Source organism: Lonchura striata, chromosome 14, assembly GCF_046129695.1.
Source record: "Lonchura striata isolate bLonStr1 chromosome 14, bLonStr1.mat, whole genome shotgun sequence".
Lineage (NCBI taxonomy): Eukaryota > Metazoa > Chordata > Aves > Passeriformes > Estrildidae > Lonchura > Lonchura striata.
In genome coordinates this window covers 16,467,839-16,485,018 of record NC_134616.1, presented here as the reverse complement: position 1 = coordinate 16,485,018, position 17,180 = coordinate 16,467,839, and the positions used below count along the sequence as shown (strand labels likewise).

The window sequence follows — 17,180 nt, the reverse complement described above, 5'->3', positions numbered from 1 at the left end:
TGGGCTCTCCTTTGCCGCGCCTCCCCAGCCGCTCCAGGCCGGAGGGCTCCTTGTGGCACAGGCATCCCCTTCCCGAGGGACTCCTGCAGTTCCATGGCCCCTGGGAGCTCGTGCTGTGCTGCACGCCTGCCAGGTGGCTCTTGGTTTAGTGTCCTTGAAGCTTGCGTGCCCCAGGCTGTGTCACTGCCTGGGTGCTGTAGTGCTCCGGTACCGCTCCGTGGGCTCGGTGCCACCGTGGCTCCGCCGCGGGCTCACTGCGAGGCCACCACCTGCTGCAGGCTCCCTCCGTGCTGCAAAGCGCCCATGGGCAGCGCGGCCGGCGGCGGCGGCGCTGCGAATAGAGAGCCGGGCATTTCCGAGTGAGTCTGTGCGTCAGGCACTGGCATCGGGCTCACGGAGCCAGAGTCACTCTGCAGAGAGCCCAGACTGCTGCCATCAAAGTGAGTCATTTTCTTCTTCATTAATTTCCTCTCTTTGGCTCTGCGATTCTGGAACCAGATTTTCACCTGCGGAGGAGCAGAGGAAAACTGTTTTCAGTTGCTACCAGACTGAATGTGGTCCTTTGTGTATTTAGTCACAGAATCATAGGGAAAAGCAGTGGCATGAGCACCACTGAGAAAGGCAGTGACAAACTGAGACAACAGAGCTGTTTGCTTGTTTTTCCTATCTACCAATAAAATATTTATTGATAGCTTGATAAAAAGTGAATTTTGTTGTTAGTTCAGTTATTTCTTGATGGAATGACCTTTGATTTTTTTTTTTTTTTAAAGAAACACTAACAGAAAATCTAACACAGAATCTCATGTGTCCTAGTGATTGCCAATATTATGCAAAAGTGTTGCTACACTGAAACTAGTCAGGGCAAGCCAAGATCTGCTACTAGCCTATAAACTGAGGCACAAAAGCTTTCCTGATTGGATGGTGCATGTTAATTAGTGAGTTCCAGTGTGGAAGCCAGTGGAAATTCACTTCTGAGCAGAATTTCACCAGCAATACACAACATTAATTCAAAATATTGTCTTAGGAGTGCCTGAATAGCTGAACGATTTCTACTTCATTTGTAGATGGAGCCAGAATCTGCTGCTGCTTCCCACACAATCCAGTGCCACCAGTGTCCCTGGCCTGTCACAGGCACACAGCCACCTTTGGGAAGGAATGAAGGGCCTGCTGAAGGAGGATCTTTATTGGGATGGGACAAGTGAGGATGTGAGCTGAAGGTGAGTAATGGTCAGCTGAAAATACTGCAGAACTTGTTGAGGTGTGAAATGTTCTGTGGTAACTGGACTGGCTTTGGATGTGAATCCCCAGGGTTGGATTGAAAGCTGTGCACACAAGCTGTTTACCCTTGGAAGTGGCTCTAGATCATGTCTACTCAGTGTAATAAGTCAAGCTACCTCATTCAGGTTTGTTGTATTTTCTTGTGCAGACAGCAAAGGAAACATTTCTGTTACCGTTTTCTATAACTCAAAGAGAAAAAAAATCAATATTGTGTTGAGAAATATTGGTCTGTTCAATTATTTTTTGCTAGAAACTAGAAAGGGAAAGAGAACAATGATTGGAAAGGAGGTAAAACAGTGAGAGGTGATAACACCTGTGGCTACCAGGCTGCATTTTAAAAGAAGATCACTGGTGAAGCCCAACAAAACATGTTAAGGACCCTCTGTGACAGTCTCAGGGTGCTTCTCCTTGAGGCATTACTATTCCATTTTACAACTGAGTGATTCAAATACATGCAAAGCCTATGTAAATTTAATCCAGGTCTCTTAAGTCCCATACTGCCATCTGAAATATTTTGCAGTTCCTTTTGTTGTCTTAGTTCTGGAATATAACTTCAGTACCAAATTAAACAGGTCTCAAGCCCTCTCACATCTCTTGCATTCTGACTGTGCAGAGATAATCCATCTTGTAATTTCTCTCAAACATTTGCCAAAATGTATGAAAAGATGAAACAATCTAGAAATGAAACCAACATTCCAGAATTACCCTCTGGCTTCAATGTTCTTACCTGCCTGTGAATTGAGGTTTTTATTCTGGTTTGTTGTTAAATTAGGGAAGCAGATCTGCAGAGAGACATTAGTAGGCAGTGCAGGGGCATGTGCCAATTATCAAATAAGTCCAAGTAAGACCAGGTCTGTAATGTCAGACCAAAAGCTGACAGGGCCAGCTGCATCTGTCTGACTTGTTCTTCACCTGTTGCCCTCCTTCCTTTCAATTCTTTTTTCCATGCATATCTCTCTTCCCCTGAAATCTGATTTTCTCTCTTCTTTCTCATCCTCATTATCTCCTTTATTTCTTTATCCTTTCTATGTTAACAGTGCTTCACTTTGCCTTTTTTTCTTTAATTAGATATTGCATCTTTCCTTCCTTGTTTAAACAATTTTTTCTTTATCCTTTTGAGATACTCCTTCCAGGGAATTTTGGATTTTGGCAGAGGCAAGAAAAAATTTTTTCCAGAAAATCAATTGAGGTTTTAGGTAGTGTTCAGAGAAACTTGAGATAGAACAGTGTGTGTTCAGTTGTGCTCATATGATGGAGTTTTTTAATTTCTACAAAAGAGTGGTGTTGGGAGTCTGTCAGTATTTCTCACTTAATCTTCCATTAAAAAAAAAACACTTCAGAGATGTAGGCTGTATGAACTATAATTCATTTTGTTCTTGATATATTGATGATGAAGAAGAACAAATATTGCAAAAGTTGTTGCCAAGTTTCTCCAATATATACAAAGAAATGGATCACATATTTTTGTTTCACCTCTTCAAATACACTCACAAAAACATTCATCAGGAATTACCACTGAGCTAGGAAGTTTCAAGTAAATATCACTGGTTGTTAACAGAAGCAGGGCTGTAATATTCAAATTCATCATAATTAAATCAAATTATGAATGTTTTAACAGCCAGAAAAAAGACACACAGTGTATTTTTTATACCTAGCTGAAACAATTTTAATTTTAAACAATTAAATCCAGGCACTCAGCATCAGATTGAGGAATATTTGCAAAATGGGTGTTTGCTTCTCCATCTCTGTAAGCTCAGCACGTGTTGTGTGAGCCAGGTTCAAGTTGGATGGACAGTGCTACAATGGGTGGGTTCTGGACAATTCCCTCATCGGAGCCCATAAAACAATAGTGAATCAGACCTAATCACGGGACTGTGTTTTGATTTATCTTCTGGGAACAGAAGTGGAGTTTGGAGGGGAGGAAATGGGGCAGGAGAAAGGAGTAGCACGTATGTAGGAAATCTTTAACAAAAGGTACAAGGCAGCCAAGGAAACAAAACCCTTCAAGTGTCCTGACCATACTTGAGCTCATCACTTCCATCTCCGCTATGACCAATTTGGTTATGGAATTCCCACTGAATCCCCAGCAGAACCAGGACTTCTGCTTTAGAAAGTTCAGCATGAAATTCTCCCTGCTACCGCAGCCCAGAGAGAAATCCAGGCAGGATTTTGGTGATATGGTTTAACTAGTGTTTCTCAGAATGAGAAAAAGATGGTGTACACATTTCCTGGGTTATTGCACAGCCCTAGTTTGGGTTCTACTGCAAAGGGAACCCAGTGTTTGGTTACTCGAGTCATTAACATTTCTGTATTCTTTACCATACTGTTATCTCCTCAGCAGCAGTCATAAATTCAAAGGAAAGCCTGGATGGGTGATCCATACTCTACCTGTCTCTCGGAAAGTCTTAGGTTTGCAGCAAGTTCAGACTTCCTCCTGATTGTAATGTATCTGTTGTAATGAAACTCCTTCTCTAATTCTAATCTCTGATGATCTGTGTAAACCACTCGGTACTTCTCTCTCGTTCTTGTTTTACCTGTTTTGAAAGAAGAACACATTGCTTCAAGCTAGAATTTTTTCACTTTAGTACCACAAAATATCTGGCTTTACATTTGAAAATATCTGGGGGGGATTTTAGGCCTGATTCTCTATGCACTTACCCAGAGTAACTCCCTTGACTCAGTCTTGATTTACAACACAAGAGGTTCATACCATCAGATACTACTAGGTTTGCTCCTTAGTAAATAGATAAACTGCTTCTCGTGTTCTTTATCACTCCTGTGTTATCATTTGGGAAAGGGAAGGCATTCCTGGTAAGAATAAGGAGCCAGGAAACCTGGGTTGTGTTCCCAGCTCTGCTGCAACCTTCCTGCCTGGTGTTGCACTGCTCATGTCTCTGTCCCTAGAGCTGACACTCTTACCTGCCTCATAGAAAATCATGAAGGACATTTTACTGCACAGAAAATACTGAGAGCTTCCAAAATTCCTCATTTCTTGTTGCTAGAAAAATTCCTACAACATTGTGATTGTTACTGCAATATGGAGGTTGTGTTTTCCCATCAAGTCTGGCACAGTCTGCCCACAACCTGATAACAGCGCAGGGAACAGTAACATAGATTTTCAGATGACAGTTCATAAAAAAGAGAAAAGGCAAGCAATAATACTTCACAATGGGCAGGGAACTGCAGCATCTGCTGTTTTGGGAGCAGCATTGCTGCCTCCCTTCAGCTGTGGGTGCAGCTGAGTGGGGCAGACACGGCTCAGCAGCATCCAGGGCATTAAAAGGCAATGGCAGATGACAGGAGCCAGGGAGCACAGATGCAAGGAGCTGAAATTTTATGGATTCCATACGGGGTCATTTCTGAGGACAGAATGTGTGGCTGCTCTGAAAGAAAGCTGAGAATGGAAAAGGCTGCTGCTGTCTCCCTTCCTCTCTGGTTTATGATTTAGGGAATCAATATATTGGATATCAGCACCTGCTTAAAGCCAAAGCTTGAGGTCTTCCCACATTTTTAATGAATTGTTGTGTTAAGACCAGTGTGATTGTCTTTGCTGACCACAATCTTACCATTTTTTGACATGTATTTTATATGGACATTCCTTCAGATGTGCATATTTAGCCAGTGAATTATCTGGAACAGGGAATATGTTTTCAGTATTTTTTTGCTCTGTATTCCATTGTGGTGCTGGAGGTTGTGAAACTGTGCCCTCAGTGGTCACTGCAGCAGAAGAAACCCCTCAGGCTCAGGTCCTCCCAGGTGATGCACAGAACTCAGGTGTTTGTACCTGTACCCACTTGCTGTTGCTGCAGGTGTCGTGTGGCTTTGCACAGCAGCTCCTGTTTGCTTACAGAGCTTTTTCTGACAAGGTTATAGAGATGCCTAATTCCTCAGAAAACAGGTGCCACAAGCTCCTAATAATTATACTCTAATAAGAGCAGTTAATTTTGAATGGGATGAAAGAGATTCTCAGGCATGGGGTTGGTAACATTTTAGTGTCTGAGTAATCTTTATGGCACAGAAGAGCCACCAGCTTTCCCTGGCTGGAGAGAGGAGCTGGAGGGGTAATCTCTCAGTGCTGCCAAAGGCCTATTCCTGCCCAGCCCCTCCTTCCCACTCCCCTTCATAGGTCCCAAAGATCAAAATTCAGGGTACAGGACTACAGCAGAATCTTGGGTTAATGTTTTTCCCCCATCTGTGGAGGGAGATGTGATGTTTCTTTGTTTTTTTAATGGAACATAGTTAAAGTTAGCATTGCCTTCCACTTGCCATGCACACCATATCGGGTCACTTTTGCCTCTTCCACTATTTGACAGTCAGGACTTTGCTATTTCTAGGAATTTTTGGCTCACCAACCTATTGATTGCATTAAAATTTTTTTCAGGTTCTGCTGCTCTTTGTACTATTTGTATAGATCCCAGAGCCAGAGTTGGTGAGCACTGGAAGTCCTGGGCAGTGCAATGCTGTAAATAAATCCTTTTATAGCCTGGATGGGGATGGTTCCAGTTCACCCTACAAGACAGGGGCTCTCTAGGACTCTCCCAGGCTTGTAGAACCAAGTCTTCATCAGAATTTGGTCCTTCAGCTCCCATGTACCAACCCTGGGGGAGCATCAATAGTGCCTTTACGATGCTCTGGGCATCATCCAACTCTTCTTAACGCCATCAGGCTGATTATTTGGAATATTTCAATAGGGAAAATAGGTGTGGGATTGGATTGCTCCTTAGGCTGTGGGTTCTGCTCAATCCTTTGTCTCAAATATGTTTACAGCATTAAGGTAAGAGTCTCTAAGGAACAGCAGTGATTCAGTTCAGTCCACATAAATACCAGGACATTTGTTTTCCTTCACTGGAAGTGTAAATTGTTTGTTTAACATATGGTAACCTGTGGTGCTTTAATGCCTCACTTGATATTTTTCAACTTTTGATCTCTGTAACTGGTAGTTTGGTTAAGGGTTTTTTTCCTCTTCAAATGAGAATTTGGGGTCATTCTACAGGACAAAATGTTTAACATGTTTCCTTAGTGTCCTTTGTGTTGTTAAGATGGAGTACACAAAAGAGCAACAAGGTGATCTTATCTTGACCTCTATTCTCATTCAGAAGGCACAGACAAATATCAAATGTTCCTCTATTGCCAAAACAAGGTGGTAAACTTCAAGAAAAACCTTCCTGTTTCTGGTTCTAAGTGCTTAGACCCTTATAACCTGAATAGGAGAGAGTTGTGGTTTTTTTTTTTTTTCTTTTTAAGCTGCAGAAGGAATTAAAAGTACATGGAAAACAGAATTTTCTCCTATAAGATAATTTATTTCTGTATGAGTAGCTCTCAGGTTATTTTAGTAGAATTGATAATATCTGGATTATTTTTGATGGAAGATTGGGACTTTTGACATCTAATTTCTTTCTTAAAGTTAAGAAAATAATTTAGAAAGTAAAAAAGCAAAAGTAAGGAAATTCTGAGAAATGCTCTGAGAAAAATTCTCTGATATGTCACATAAACCTTGTCTTTAATAATTTGATTTTTTTTTCTGTGTAGAGTAACACTGTCTATGAGAGACAAGACACAGTGGGAGCTGAGATGTGCCAGAGTCTTCCAAGAGATACTTTTAGCTCTGGCAGAGCCATGTTTTAGTCTGTTAGGCCTTTACTCTCCTCGATGTCAGTGAGAGTCTTCCAACTGCCTTTGTTGGATGCTGGGCTGGAATTAGTCTGCACATGGCATTTCCTTTCAAAAGCAAAGCACACTTTTATTTGCCAGAGTTAACAAACAGCAGCAACAGAGCCCATCCCTAAACAGTTTGGGACTTCAGCTTCTGAATTCCATCTGTTAGAGCAGATCCACTGTACTGTGGTTCTGCAGACTTACTGGTTTTAATTTCAATTGCATTTTATTTCCAGGAGAAATATTACCTGAGTAAAATTTGAGGTGGGCCTAATGGATTCACCCCATAGATAGTGGGAGGATGTTCTTCACTTCTCAGGACTTAATGGCAGAATTCAATGATGCAATGATAAAAGTCCTTGTATTAATCCAATTCTGTATTGGAATCCTGTATATTTTCCTCACTTAGGTGAGTGAAATAGCCAACATTTGACTTTGTACCATCTTAATTAATCTATCTTTTGCTAGTGACAGGTTAAAATTATTATCAGCAGTACTGTGTCAGTTCTACAGGGAATATGTTCTGGCATGGACAGTTATACCATGGAATTGTGGTTGGAGAGGTTATTGGTGCTTGGATGGAAGATAAATGAAACAAAAGGGCTTTGAAGCAGCTACCTTTGCAGCCTGCCTGCCTTTGTGCTGGGGGAGTGGATTTCCTGGCTTTCATGAGCTATATAAGAAGAGGGAGTTTTTCAAAACCCTCTTTTGCACTAGTGACTACTGAGGAGTACCTTTGGACCAGCAAGAAATTAGACATTTCAGGGCTGGAAATCTTTTAGTGGGATATAGTTTAACAATGCTGCTCCATCACACCCACTCTGGGCAATTTTTTTGACTGGTCAAGTTTTGAGCTGGGGGAAGGGAGCAGCTTTCCCATTGGTCATAAAATTCACAGAGTATTTCTTCTGAAGACAATAAAGCTGGGAGAAGGCCTCTTTATTTGCTGTGAAAATCATCACCCTTTCCGGCAATATAACTCCTGAAGAAAAGAGAGAGAAGGAAGAGACAAGACTGCATATCAAAGCAAAGTGAAGTGTTAAAAGGGTCTGTTGCCTCAATATGACAGATAGGCCTCAAAACCTCAGACAATGTAGGCCAGGAAAGGAAAAAAAAAAAAAACCACCATCGGACCTCACAACTTGTTTACAAAGCAAAATAAATTAGCATTAGAACCAGCCCTAGGCCCTCTTTCAGAGCCTCCTCTCTTAACTTTTCAGGAATACTCTGCAGGCACTGAAACCAGCATCTTCCATAAAATCAGAAGCTGCATTAAGATGTCCTAGGATAGGATAGTGTGGGATTACTGTGGGATTGCTGACAAAGCATTGCAACCTGGATTCCAGACTTCAGCAGTGTTTCAGAGGAAGTTATGTCTGTCCTTGGTGACTGGATGTTACCTTAAATCATCCCAGAAATGTGAAACAGCTTCTGGCCTGAGGATATGCTCAGTTCCCACCTGCATCTCTCTGTTACTTTAGTATTAAAAAACTGATGTTAATTTTTGAGTTTATAAAGATATAGACTGACAGAGATCAGGCCTCAGAGTTTTGTTTAGGACTCTAACTACTTACGTACTTTGAAAGTGTCGGAAAAGTAAGGGGCAAATTCTCCCTGACTTAAGTCAGTAATTTAATTGAATTAACTTAAATTGTGAAGCAAAAGTAATTTTTAATAAATTTTGAAGACAAACATTGTGCTACACATGATTTCTGTAAAGCTAAATAAAAAAAAAAAACAAAACCAACAAAACAACAAACCACCAACCATTGTATTAGGACATGTGACATAGATCCAATATTATATAATAATCCTGCCAGAAATCTTGGTGTGATAAGTAGGTGTCCTGGTCCTGTGCATTACTGCAAAGTTAGGTGCTAAAATTTTGGGAAACTTGATATAATTCTGTGTTTGTATTTTCTGCTATGTCTTGCTCATCTGATCTTTTATATATGCCCAGATTGTTCATGCTTGAAAAACCAGAACAGAATCAGAATTGAAAGCTTTCAACAGACTTGAATTTTCCCTTCTGTTTTCAATTTTGAATATGTTCTGCTATTCTGGAATAAAGCTGGAATAAATAATTGGCCAAATTCTGTTCTTCCCTTTGCTAGTGTAAGCTTTTCTATTTACCTTCATCTATAGAAGGAATTGGATCCAAAGCAGAGTCATTTTTATTCTTTTTAAGCAATGACTGGACAGGCAGATGCACTCAACCTGCAGAAAATGCCAGTGGATTTCTGAGTGGCAAACCAGGGGAAATCCCATTGCCAATGACTGTACAGACTAAAAGGAAAGTGATTAACTGACATTTTTCCCAAGTATTGTATGTTCTTTAGCATTCATCATTTTACAGGAATGGCCTCTAAAGAGGCTTGTTCCTCTTCCTTCCATTTGAGGGAATATAATTCCTTCCTTCAAAGACTAAGTGTGATATATTTACAGTGCCTTTAGTCATGATGCTCTCAGTTCTCCTATCACCACCAGCAGAAAACTGTCTTTTGTGCCTGCAGAGTAAATTTTTATTGAAGAAGAATGATAGGAGAGTTGTCATCTACAGGGAAAATCTTTCCTCTGAATTAGTTCACCTGTTTCAAAAAGTGTCCCCACCCTGTTTTATGGTAACATAACTGCAGATCTTAAGTTGCTCTTTCAGCTTTGTGAGCAAATTCTCCTGGGAGTTCCCTGCTTAAACTCAGTGTTTTGGGCACACTCTTACCACAGGTGTGTGTTGTTTTCTCACACAGTCATAAAGTCAAGTCTACTCCTGTGTGAGTGATGACACAGCTCCATAAAAATCCTGAAATCAACAGGACAAGATTTGTAGCTAAGGTGGTTTTATTCTACTTTCCATCAAGGAATTTGCCTGTAATTATGTCTTGTCTGTGTGTGTGTGGAATTACCACCCCACATTTCTATCTGTGGCTTTGTTCTGTTCTGTGTTACGATTACTCCTTGTCCTGGCTGTGCTCACCCTCTCCAAGGAGAGGTTGAGGAGACAGCAGCAGTGTAAGGGTTGGAATAGAATCTTTTCTCTCAGTGTTTGTGGCTGAAAATCCTGAGTACTCAGTGCTTCACCTTCAAGTGTTCTGAGTCAAAACACATTGGCTTTTTCCTGTACCCTCAACATGCTGAGGAGTGCAGAGATAGGACACTGGATTCTACGTGCTCTGTGTTGAGGATCCAATCCCTGCAGTGCCAAGGCACGGACAGGCACTCAGCCATCCTTCAGTCAGAGAAAGAAGGATGCATGAAAGTCTCAGCAGGACTTTTCTGCAGGAAATGTGTTCTGATAGTATTAAAACACGATGATAATCTCACATTAAATAATGAGATCTTCCGGAGGTTTCAGGTAACCTCATAAATTTCACTTTATATCAGTTGAATACATGGTTCTACATTGATATTGTTTTTAAAGTTACAGAGTAAAACTTGAAATAATTTGTTCCTTTGTTTCAGATTAGTTGCATAGATAACAGTATCAAAAGACCTGGAGGGCACGAGGCAGTAGTAGAAATTGAAATAAAGTGTTTTGTTTATCATCTGTCAGGACATGAGGCTGCAAAGCATCAGTAACTATGAAATCTTTGGAGATGGGAATGTCATGGACTCAGAGCCTTGTTTCTGTAGCTGCTCCAAGTCAGACTATTGAAAGTGAATCTTTGGCAAGAATCTCTCCCAGTCCTGAAGGGATAAGATTACAGGAACGTTTCTTGCACACTTCTGAGAATATCTTGCAAAAATTACTTGCTTGAATAATGATTGTTTTCACAGTGAAATATTATTGGTAGCATTGATAATTAGTGCTTTGCAGAATGTAATGAATAAATAGCAAAATTAATTTGTCTAAATGATTACTGTTGTGATCACCTCAATAAGTCTGAGCCTCCTTTTTTCATCATTAAGAGCAGTGGTCTGTATCTATTCACAGGGAATAAGGAAAACTAATCAATAATAAGTGTGATTCCTTCATTCTTGCAACACCAGACCTTTACTGAAATTCCCAAAGGTTTTGTAAAGAGACAGAAGGATAATGCTCAACGAACTCAGACAGCTTTAAGGGTGTAAAAAGAATTGGATTCCATCTAAGAAAATTATGAGGGGTTTGATCATGATCCAGCAAACAACATTTGCAGTGAGCCTGGTCACACACCTGAAATCACTGCAACACCTGCATGTACAGAACCAAACTCACTCAGGTGCTTTCCTAGAGCTGACACTGCTGCAAGGCAAAATGTTTTAAAGTTATTTCATTTTTTGGGAAACCATGAAGGACAACAGTACCCTTGATTTTAAACAGAAAAAGACAGAGATTAAGGAGTGAAGGGAGAGAAAGGAACCAATTCCAAAGAAGCAGATCTGCTGGCACTGAGCCTGCCTGGCCTAGCAGGAAAGCTAATATATATATGTAAGAGGGAAAGAAGCAGCAGGAGAATTCCTTCTCTGGACTTTTACCCTAAAGCAGCACTCAGTAGCTTTTAAATGTAGCCTTCCACTGGCCCACGGGCATTTGGGAGGGTCTATTCCTATGGCCTGCTGATTTCTCCCATTCTGGACACAGATATACTCAATATCTTGTTAGACTACTCCAGAAAGAAGACACTCCCAGCTCTCCTGGGAATGCTCTGACCTTTGCAGGCTTGAAATTTGGAAAGTTAGAAATCTCTAAGTTCTTCTTGAGCAGCAGTTAGAACGTGATATTTATATTATGCGGATATATATCTATCTCTATATGAGTGTTTGTTGTATCAATCTATCCCAGTGTTCCACTATGAAAGGGACAGCACACAACAAATAAGATCTGCTCCATTGGTGTGGCTGGAATCCACAGGAGTACAAAGCAGGTAAGGAAGGGATGAGGAGCAGTGGTTTTTTTTTTTAGCAAGTGTTCTGCCACCTGTAAATCCCACAATTAGTGAACAATTTTGTTGTCCTTGTAAGGACTCCTCAAAAGTAAGCTGCAAGATTTTTCAAAACAGGCCCTCTTTTGTTTTTTCTTGGATTATATTCAGTGAAGAACAAATATGATTTTAAAAACACAAATTTTTTATCCCCCCAAATTCTTATTCACACAGAGCAACAGCCTGTTCTGATTGTTCTATTGAATTCTGTGGACTCTCCATGAACTAAAGTTGTGTTCAGCAGGAGTGAGGACTCTGCCCATACAAATCAGATGCATTATTTTAATACAGACAACTTCTCTATGCAGTTGCTTTCAATTCTCTAATGTCTGGTTTAAGTAATTGCTATTCCATGAGAGATTGATTTCAGTCCCAGTCTTTTATTTAGAGGCAAGTGTGGAGGGAGTGAGGGAAGGGAAAAAACTTTCCTGGGATGCAGCACTGAAATACTGGGAGCATCTCTTTAGGGAAGGAATTGAGATCCCTAATTTCTACTGATCTCAGTGCATGTCAAAGCTGCTCAGCACCTCAGAGGATCAAAATTTTCATACAGCAGGTTATTACTCTGTTCTTTTCAGACAGTTTTCCCTCTTTTTCTTTTCCCCTTTCTTGCTTAATACTTTTTTCATATACAGGGTGCATATTTTTGTTTTAGGGATACTCAATGTTTATATTTTTCTCTTGTTCCTCCTCCCAATCAAATAGAACCTTTCTTTCAAGCTTCATAGCTTATTTTTGCTGTTTAAATACAATTGAATAATTGTTTTGTACTCCTTGACTGTCATGCAGCAGAGCCTAATCTGTGGCTATATTACCAGGCTGTGTTACCATGGATCTTTGTATTCCTGCATATTCTGAGAGCTGCTACTACAAAGTGAGGCAAGCCTTTTCTTATCATCCCTGTTTTTGAAGCATTGACTCATTGTTTGATCCTGCAGTTCTCATTTCAGTTCTGATATTTGGAGGGGTTGTTTCTGGTAGAAAGCCTTACTGCCAACCCCCTACTGTGCATATTTTACTTGAACTTTTCCTAGGTACTCCAAAACTTGAGGAAAGTAAGCAAAGACTAGGTGATAGTGAATACAATTTTTCTTTCCAACTTTCATCCCAATCTAGAGAACTCCTATTAAAAGCAACTATTGGATATCACAAACTTTAAAAACATACCTGAAGTGAGAAATGAAAGGACATTGTTTTCATTTCCCAAAGGACTAAAGGTCAAGCAAGAAACAACTGACCAAACCCAGCATCCAGTAATTGAACCAATATTTAAGTGCTAGCAAGAGAATCCTTCAGAGCAATCAGGACCTTTCTTTATTAATCTGAGTCCTTCCCTCTGAACGGGAAACCTGGCAAAACCCCCACAATGACACAACAACAAGTAAAAATCTCTTCCCAGCATAAAACCTCCATGCCCTCCTACCTGTGGAAGTGGATTGCACCGTTTTCCTCATCCACTCATAAGAGCTGTGCCTTTGGCTGTTGGGAGAGATTTGCTGGGCATTAATTGCATCTACAGGAGGTAACCCCGCAGCAGCAGCGGGGTGCAGGGCGCTGTAATCAGCAGAGCTGTAGGAGCCCTGGCCAGGGGACGAGCCATTGATGTGGGCAGCGGGCACGGCGCTGGAAGGGCCTGGGCCGTAGGCGCTCCAGTCCTCGCGCTGGGGGCCGTAGTGGGAGCCCCAGGCTGGCGCCGGCTGCCCGTGGGTGTCCAGGGCTGGCACAGGGTGGTATCCCATGTAGTCGGAGTAGGCTGGAGCAGACACGAAGTTTTGCACGGGCAGGTTGTTGCTGGTGCACCTTGCGGATCCCGGATACATGCTGGTGTCTTTATCCAACAGATAGCTCACGTACATGATGCTCACAGCCTGCCTTTGTCTTGCTGGGACATCCTGCTCCTCGCAGGGTTTGTTTGATCTCCCTTCCCCTCCTCTTTCTTTCTCTCTTTTCTAGCCCAGCCTGGCTCTATAAATGACTCCTGCTAGCCCTGATGTCCCTTTACTACACATGATTAACAATGGTTTTACCAGGTGCTGGTGGTAACAGTTTACTAAGGTCCTGCCTGATGTCACAGATAACTGCCTGCCCCAAAATTACATTTGCATTCAAATGAAGGGCTGCCCATGCAGGCAACCCCACCTTGCTGCTAGTTCCAGTGCTTCCTTTCTCACAGATCTTTATGTATTGCCAGCTCCGTTCTTTACTTTGAGAATGTGGTTTGAAATCTCGTGGTCTTCCAGCAGAGCTGAGTACGTAGTTAACCATAACTGTTCAGACAGCAGAAGTTGTATTTTTCTTGAGAAGTGCATGTCAGGATCTCACTTCAGGCACTCGGTTAGAGTTAGTCAAAACTTGGTGTCTGCTGGTCCAGTAGTAGTTCTGCTTCAATGTGCTCTATTTTTTTAAGCTAAAACCAAAGGAGCAGTTCAGTGTTTAACAGCAGCTCTTACAGAGCTCCTCACATGAGCACTCTTCTTGACTTCAGCTCTTCATCTGTGTGGGAGAGCACTCAGAAACCACAGTAATCCTGGTGATTTTACCATTACAAAGGATATACAAGAAGTCTCATAGTCATTTTGAGCATTTGTTCATACGAATAGTCTTGTTGATGTTAGCAAGCTATTCATGAGCTGGCTGCTTGCCACGGTGATTGAAGTTCCTCTATTCTAACCTCCAACGTTCACAGAAAGGGAATCTGTTATTGAGAGAATGCAGAATTTGTCACTTTCCCTGTGCTTATGTCTTGGTTGTGATATTGAAATGAGTGATAGTTTTCCCTGAAGGTTTTTTTTTGTTCTCGTTGCTGTGCTTCTTCACAATAAGTAACACCATTCCTTGGAAATATGGGAACAAAGTATAACTTTTTAACTCAGGAAAGCAGTTTCCTAACTTTCAGGAGCAATCTTATGTTTGTGAGTAACAAATCCCTACGAGATCATCTGTAACCAGGAGCAAGGAGAGAAAGTGTGGATTTCTTTTTTTAAACGAGATGGATACCTTAGCATTGTCTCTTAATGGGAGTTCACCCTATTTTCATTCCCATTCCCTTAATGATGTGATACTTAATTGCACCTTTATTAATGATTAGACTTGTTAAAAGGAGTTTTTCCTTAAACAGGTGCAAAGAATAATGAGTTTTTTCTTTGTTCAGAGGTGTATTTTTTCTCTGAGTCTTTTGCACTTTAACACCACTTAAACTCCCAGGTTCTCGGGAGGAAGGAATCACTTTGCACACCTGACAACACCGTTGTCTCCTGTAGTGAGAGAATGGTGTCCTTAGGCTGCACTCACAATTTGCCTTGGGGATGGAGTTGTGGAAAAAGCTTTTTTGGCTCATAATGTCAGAAGCACAGCTACCTGCTCAGAGTATTTCAGATTCTTCTGCTGTGCACTTGGGTGAAATTTTTGTTCTCTTTTGCTTGTTTGCTTGTTTTTGGGGGCTGATGTTTTGCCAATGTAATTGCTGAAAGGTATTTTAAAAATCATTAGGTGGCGGGAAGTTGCCAGAAGCTGTTTCTGCTGCTTGCATATGTGAGCTTACTTGGTTGCAATTTGCACATCTGTGACAGCTGGCCGCTCAAAATTACCCAGCAGAGCTGCTGGGAAGGACTTCACAAATCCAGGGAAGTCAGTGATCAGTGAGTCAAAGATCTGAACTGCTTCATTCTGCTGAGCAGCAAAATAAATCACAGTTGTCCAGTTTAGAATTAGGTGTCTCCAAATAGCCTGTGTGCAGTTAAAGTGTGATTTTAATGTAGTGGGATCTTCCTATTTTTTAACTAGAGTGTTTTTCTCCCTTCTGTGGTTGCTTAGTAGCTCTTGAGTGTTGGAATGGTTACAAAGAAAGATTTTTTTTTTAGATATTTTTTTGTTGTAATTTAATTTAATTTCTTTTCTTCCTCTTCAAAACTGTTGAAGCCTACATCCTTGTAGGCATTTCAGAGCCTCTCCTGAGTGCAGGTGTAGCAATAAATCAGCCAGAGGAAGAAGCAGCATTTGCTCCTTTACTGGAGCCCTGCAGCTGTCTGCAAAATGTTCTAATTATGTTCATTCAAGGAAACTTTTCCTGCAGGTTTATGTACCTGATAGACCCCAGCACAGAGCTCTGCAGAAGGGCTGAGCTGGATCTGCCCTTGTTCAGTGTTCAGGAATGTTGGATACATCAGGCTCCAGTCATGGATTCATTCTCTCCCACTGCAGCATTGTTCCATGAGGAACATTATGGTCTGTATTTCACAATGGTTCAATTTGTCTCATGGAGCTACTGAAAGCAGTACAATGGTGATTAGTCCTGTGTATTAGAAAAATCACATAAAATACCTTTTGAAGCTTTCAATAATACTGAATATACTGAGATGGAAGGAGATTTTTCCTTTTCCATACTGCCTGAAGAAAGGGCTTTACAATCTCGGATGGTTGAACTGACAATGCTTTTGCTCCTCTGGCCTCATGCTGTGTCCACGAAGCAGGAAACCATTTCCTTTGGATTCCTGAGTACCCTAAGTTGGTCTGGCTTCAGCAAGCTGTACTATAGCTTTGTTTAGTCCAAGCTTTTATGATTTTTATCATTTCCATCATACCTATTAGTTAAACCAGTCATTCGACTGTAATTGCTGGAGCTATGTGAATAATCACATGTTAATATACTTAATTTAAAATGAAATATTCTCAAAAGTTCTCAAATGCAAAGTGAATGGAAATGAGAAATTGCCCTGATTCTCAAGAGGGAAAAGAACTTTATTGAGATGATCCTAAAAGACCTTCACCCTTGGGCCTCTCTAAGATGCATTTTTCTAGTTCTAAATTTGAATAGCTTCCATCCTCTGAAGCTGGGAGTTGGTGTCCACCCGAGATCCTGGATGGGAAGACATCTCTGAAGGAGGCTTTATCAGGTGATGATGATGTGGGCAGAGACCAAGCAGCAACACTGGGCTCCTGCAGTCCACTTTGATTATTTTTCTTCTGCCACATGAGTCTCCAGAGCTTTTGGAGTGTCTCAAAACCATGGATCTGCTAAGGCCCCATCCTTGTGTTTCCAAGCTCATCTGTCTCACATTTTAACCACATCCCTGTCCTGGGATGCAGACCTTCTACACATCCCATCTTCTTATCTAGGGACTGACAGAGCTCCAGTAGCTCTGTTTTACTTTTCTGAGCTTTTATTTTTCTTTTTGGTCTCCAAAGAATAGCAGCACCCATTTTTGGAGGCGTGTTCCTGTTCCAAGCCTGATCTCTGACTCCAGTGAAGCAATGGGGACAGCTGCTGGTCAGCTGCCTGCATGGCAAGGAGACCTTTCCGGGCTTGCAGGGCTCATGACCTTATTCAGATTTCAGAGTTCTCAGCCT

General features: G+C 41.4%; 1 protein-coding gene across 1 annotated transcript; it reads right to left on the bottom strand.

The window, feature by feature from the left end:
- Nucleotides 1-251: 251 nt before the first annotated feature.
- Nucleotides 252-13,690, bottom strand: LOC110467897 (homeobox protein CDX-1-like). The gene is made up of 3 exons (XM_021525309.2): nt 13,258-13,690; nt 3,667-3,812; nt 252-506 (listed from the first exon to the last, which is right to left on the bottom strand). The coding sequence occupies exons 1-3, from the start codon at nt 13,688-13,690 to the stop codon at nt 252-254; spliced, it is 834 nt and encodes a 277-aa protein (XP_021380984.1).
- Nucleotides 13,691-17,180: the final 3,490 nt, after the last annotated feature.

Bases quoted from the DNA above. Each gene is read 5' to 3' on its own strand.
- LOC110467897 (XM_021525309.2), bottom strand. From the start codon at position 13,690: ATGTACGTGAGCTATCTGTTGGATAAAGACACCAGCATGTATCCGGGA. The intron at 3,813-13,257 runs GTAGGAGGGCAT...CTTTCAAAACAG, and splicing joins GGTGCAATCCACTTCCACAG to GTAAAACAAGAACGAGAGAG. The intron at 507-3,666 runs GTAGAGTATGGA...GCTCCTCCGCAG, and splicing joins TAAGACTTTCCGAGAGACAG to GTGAAAATCTGGTTCCAGAA.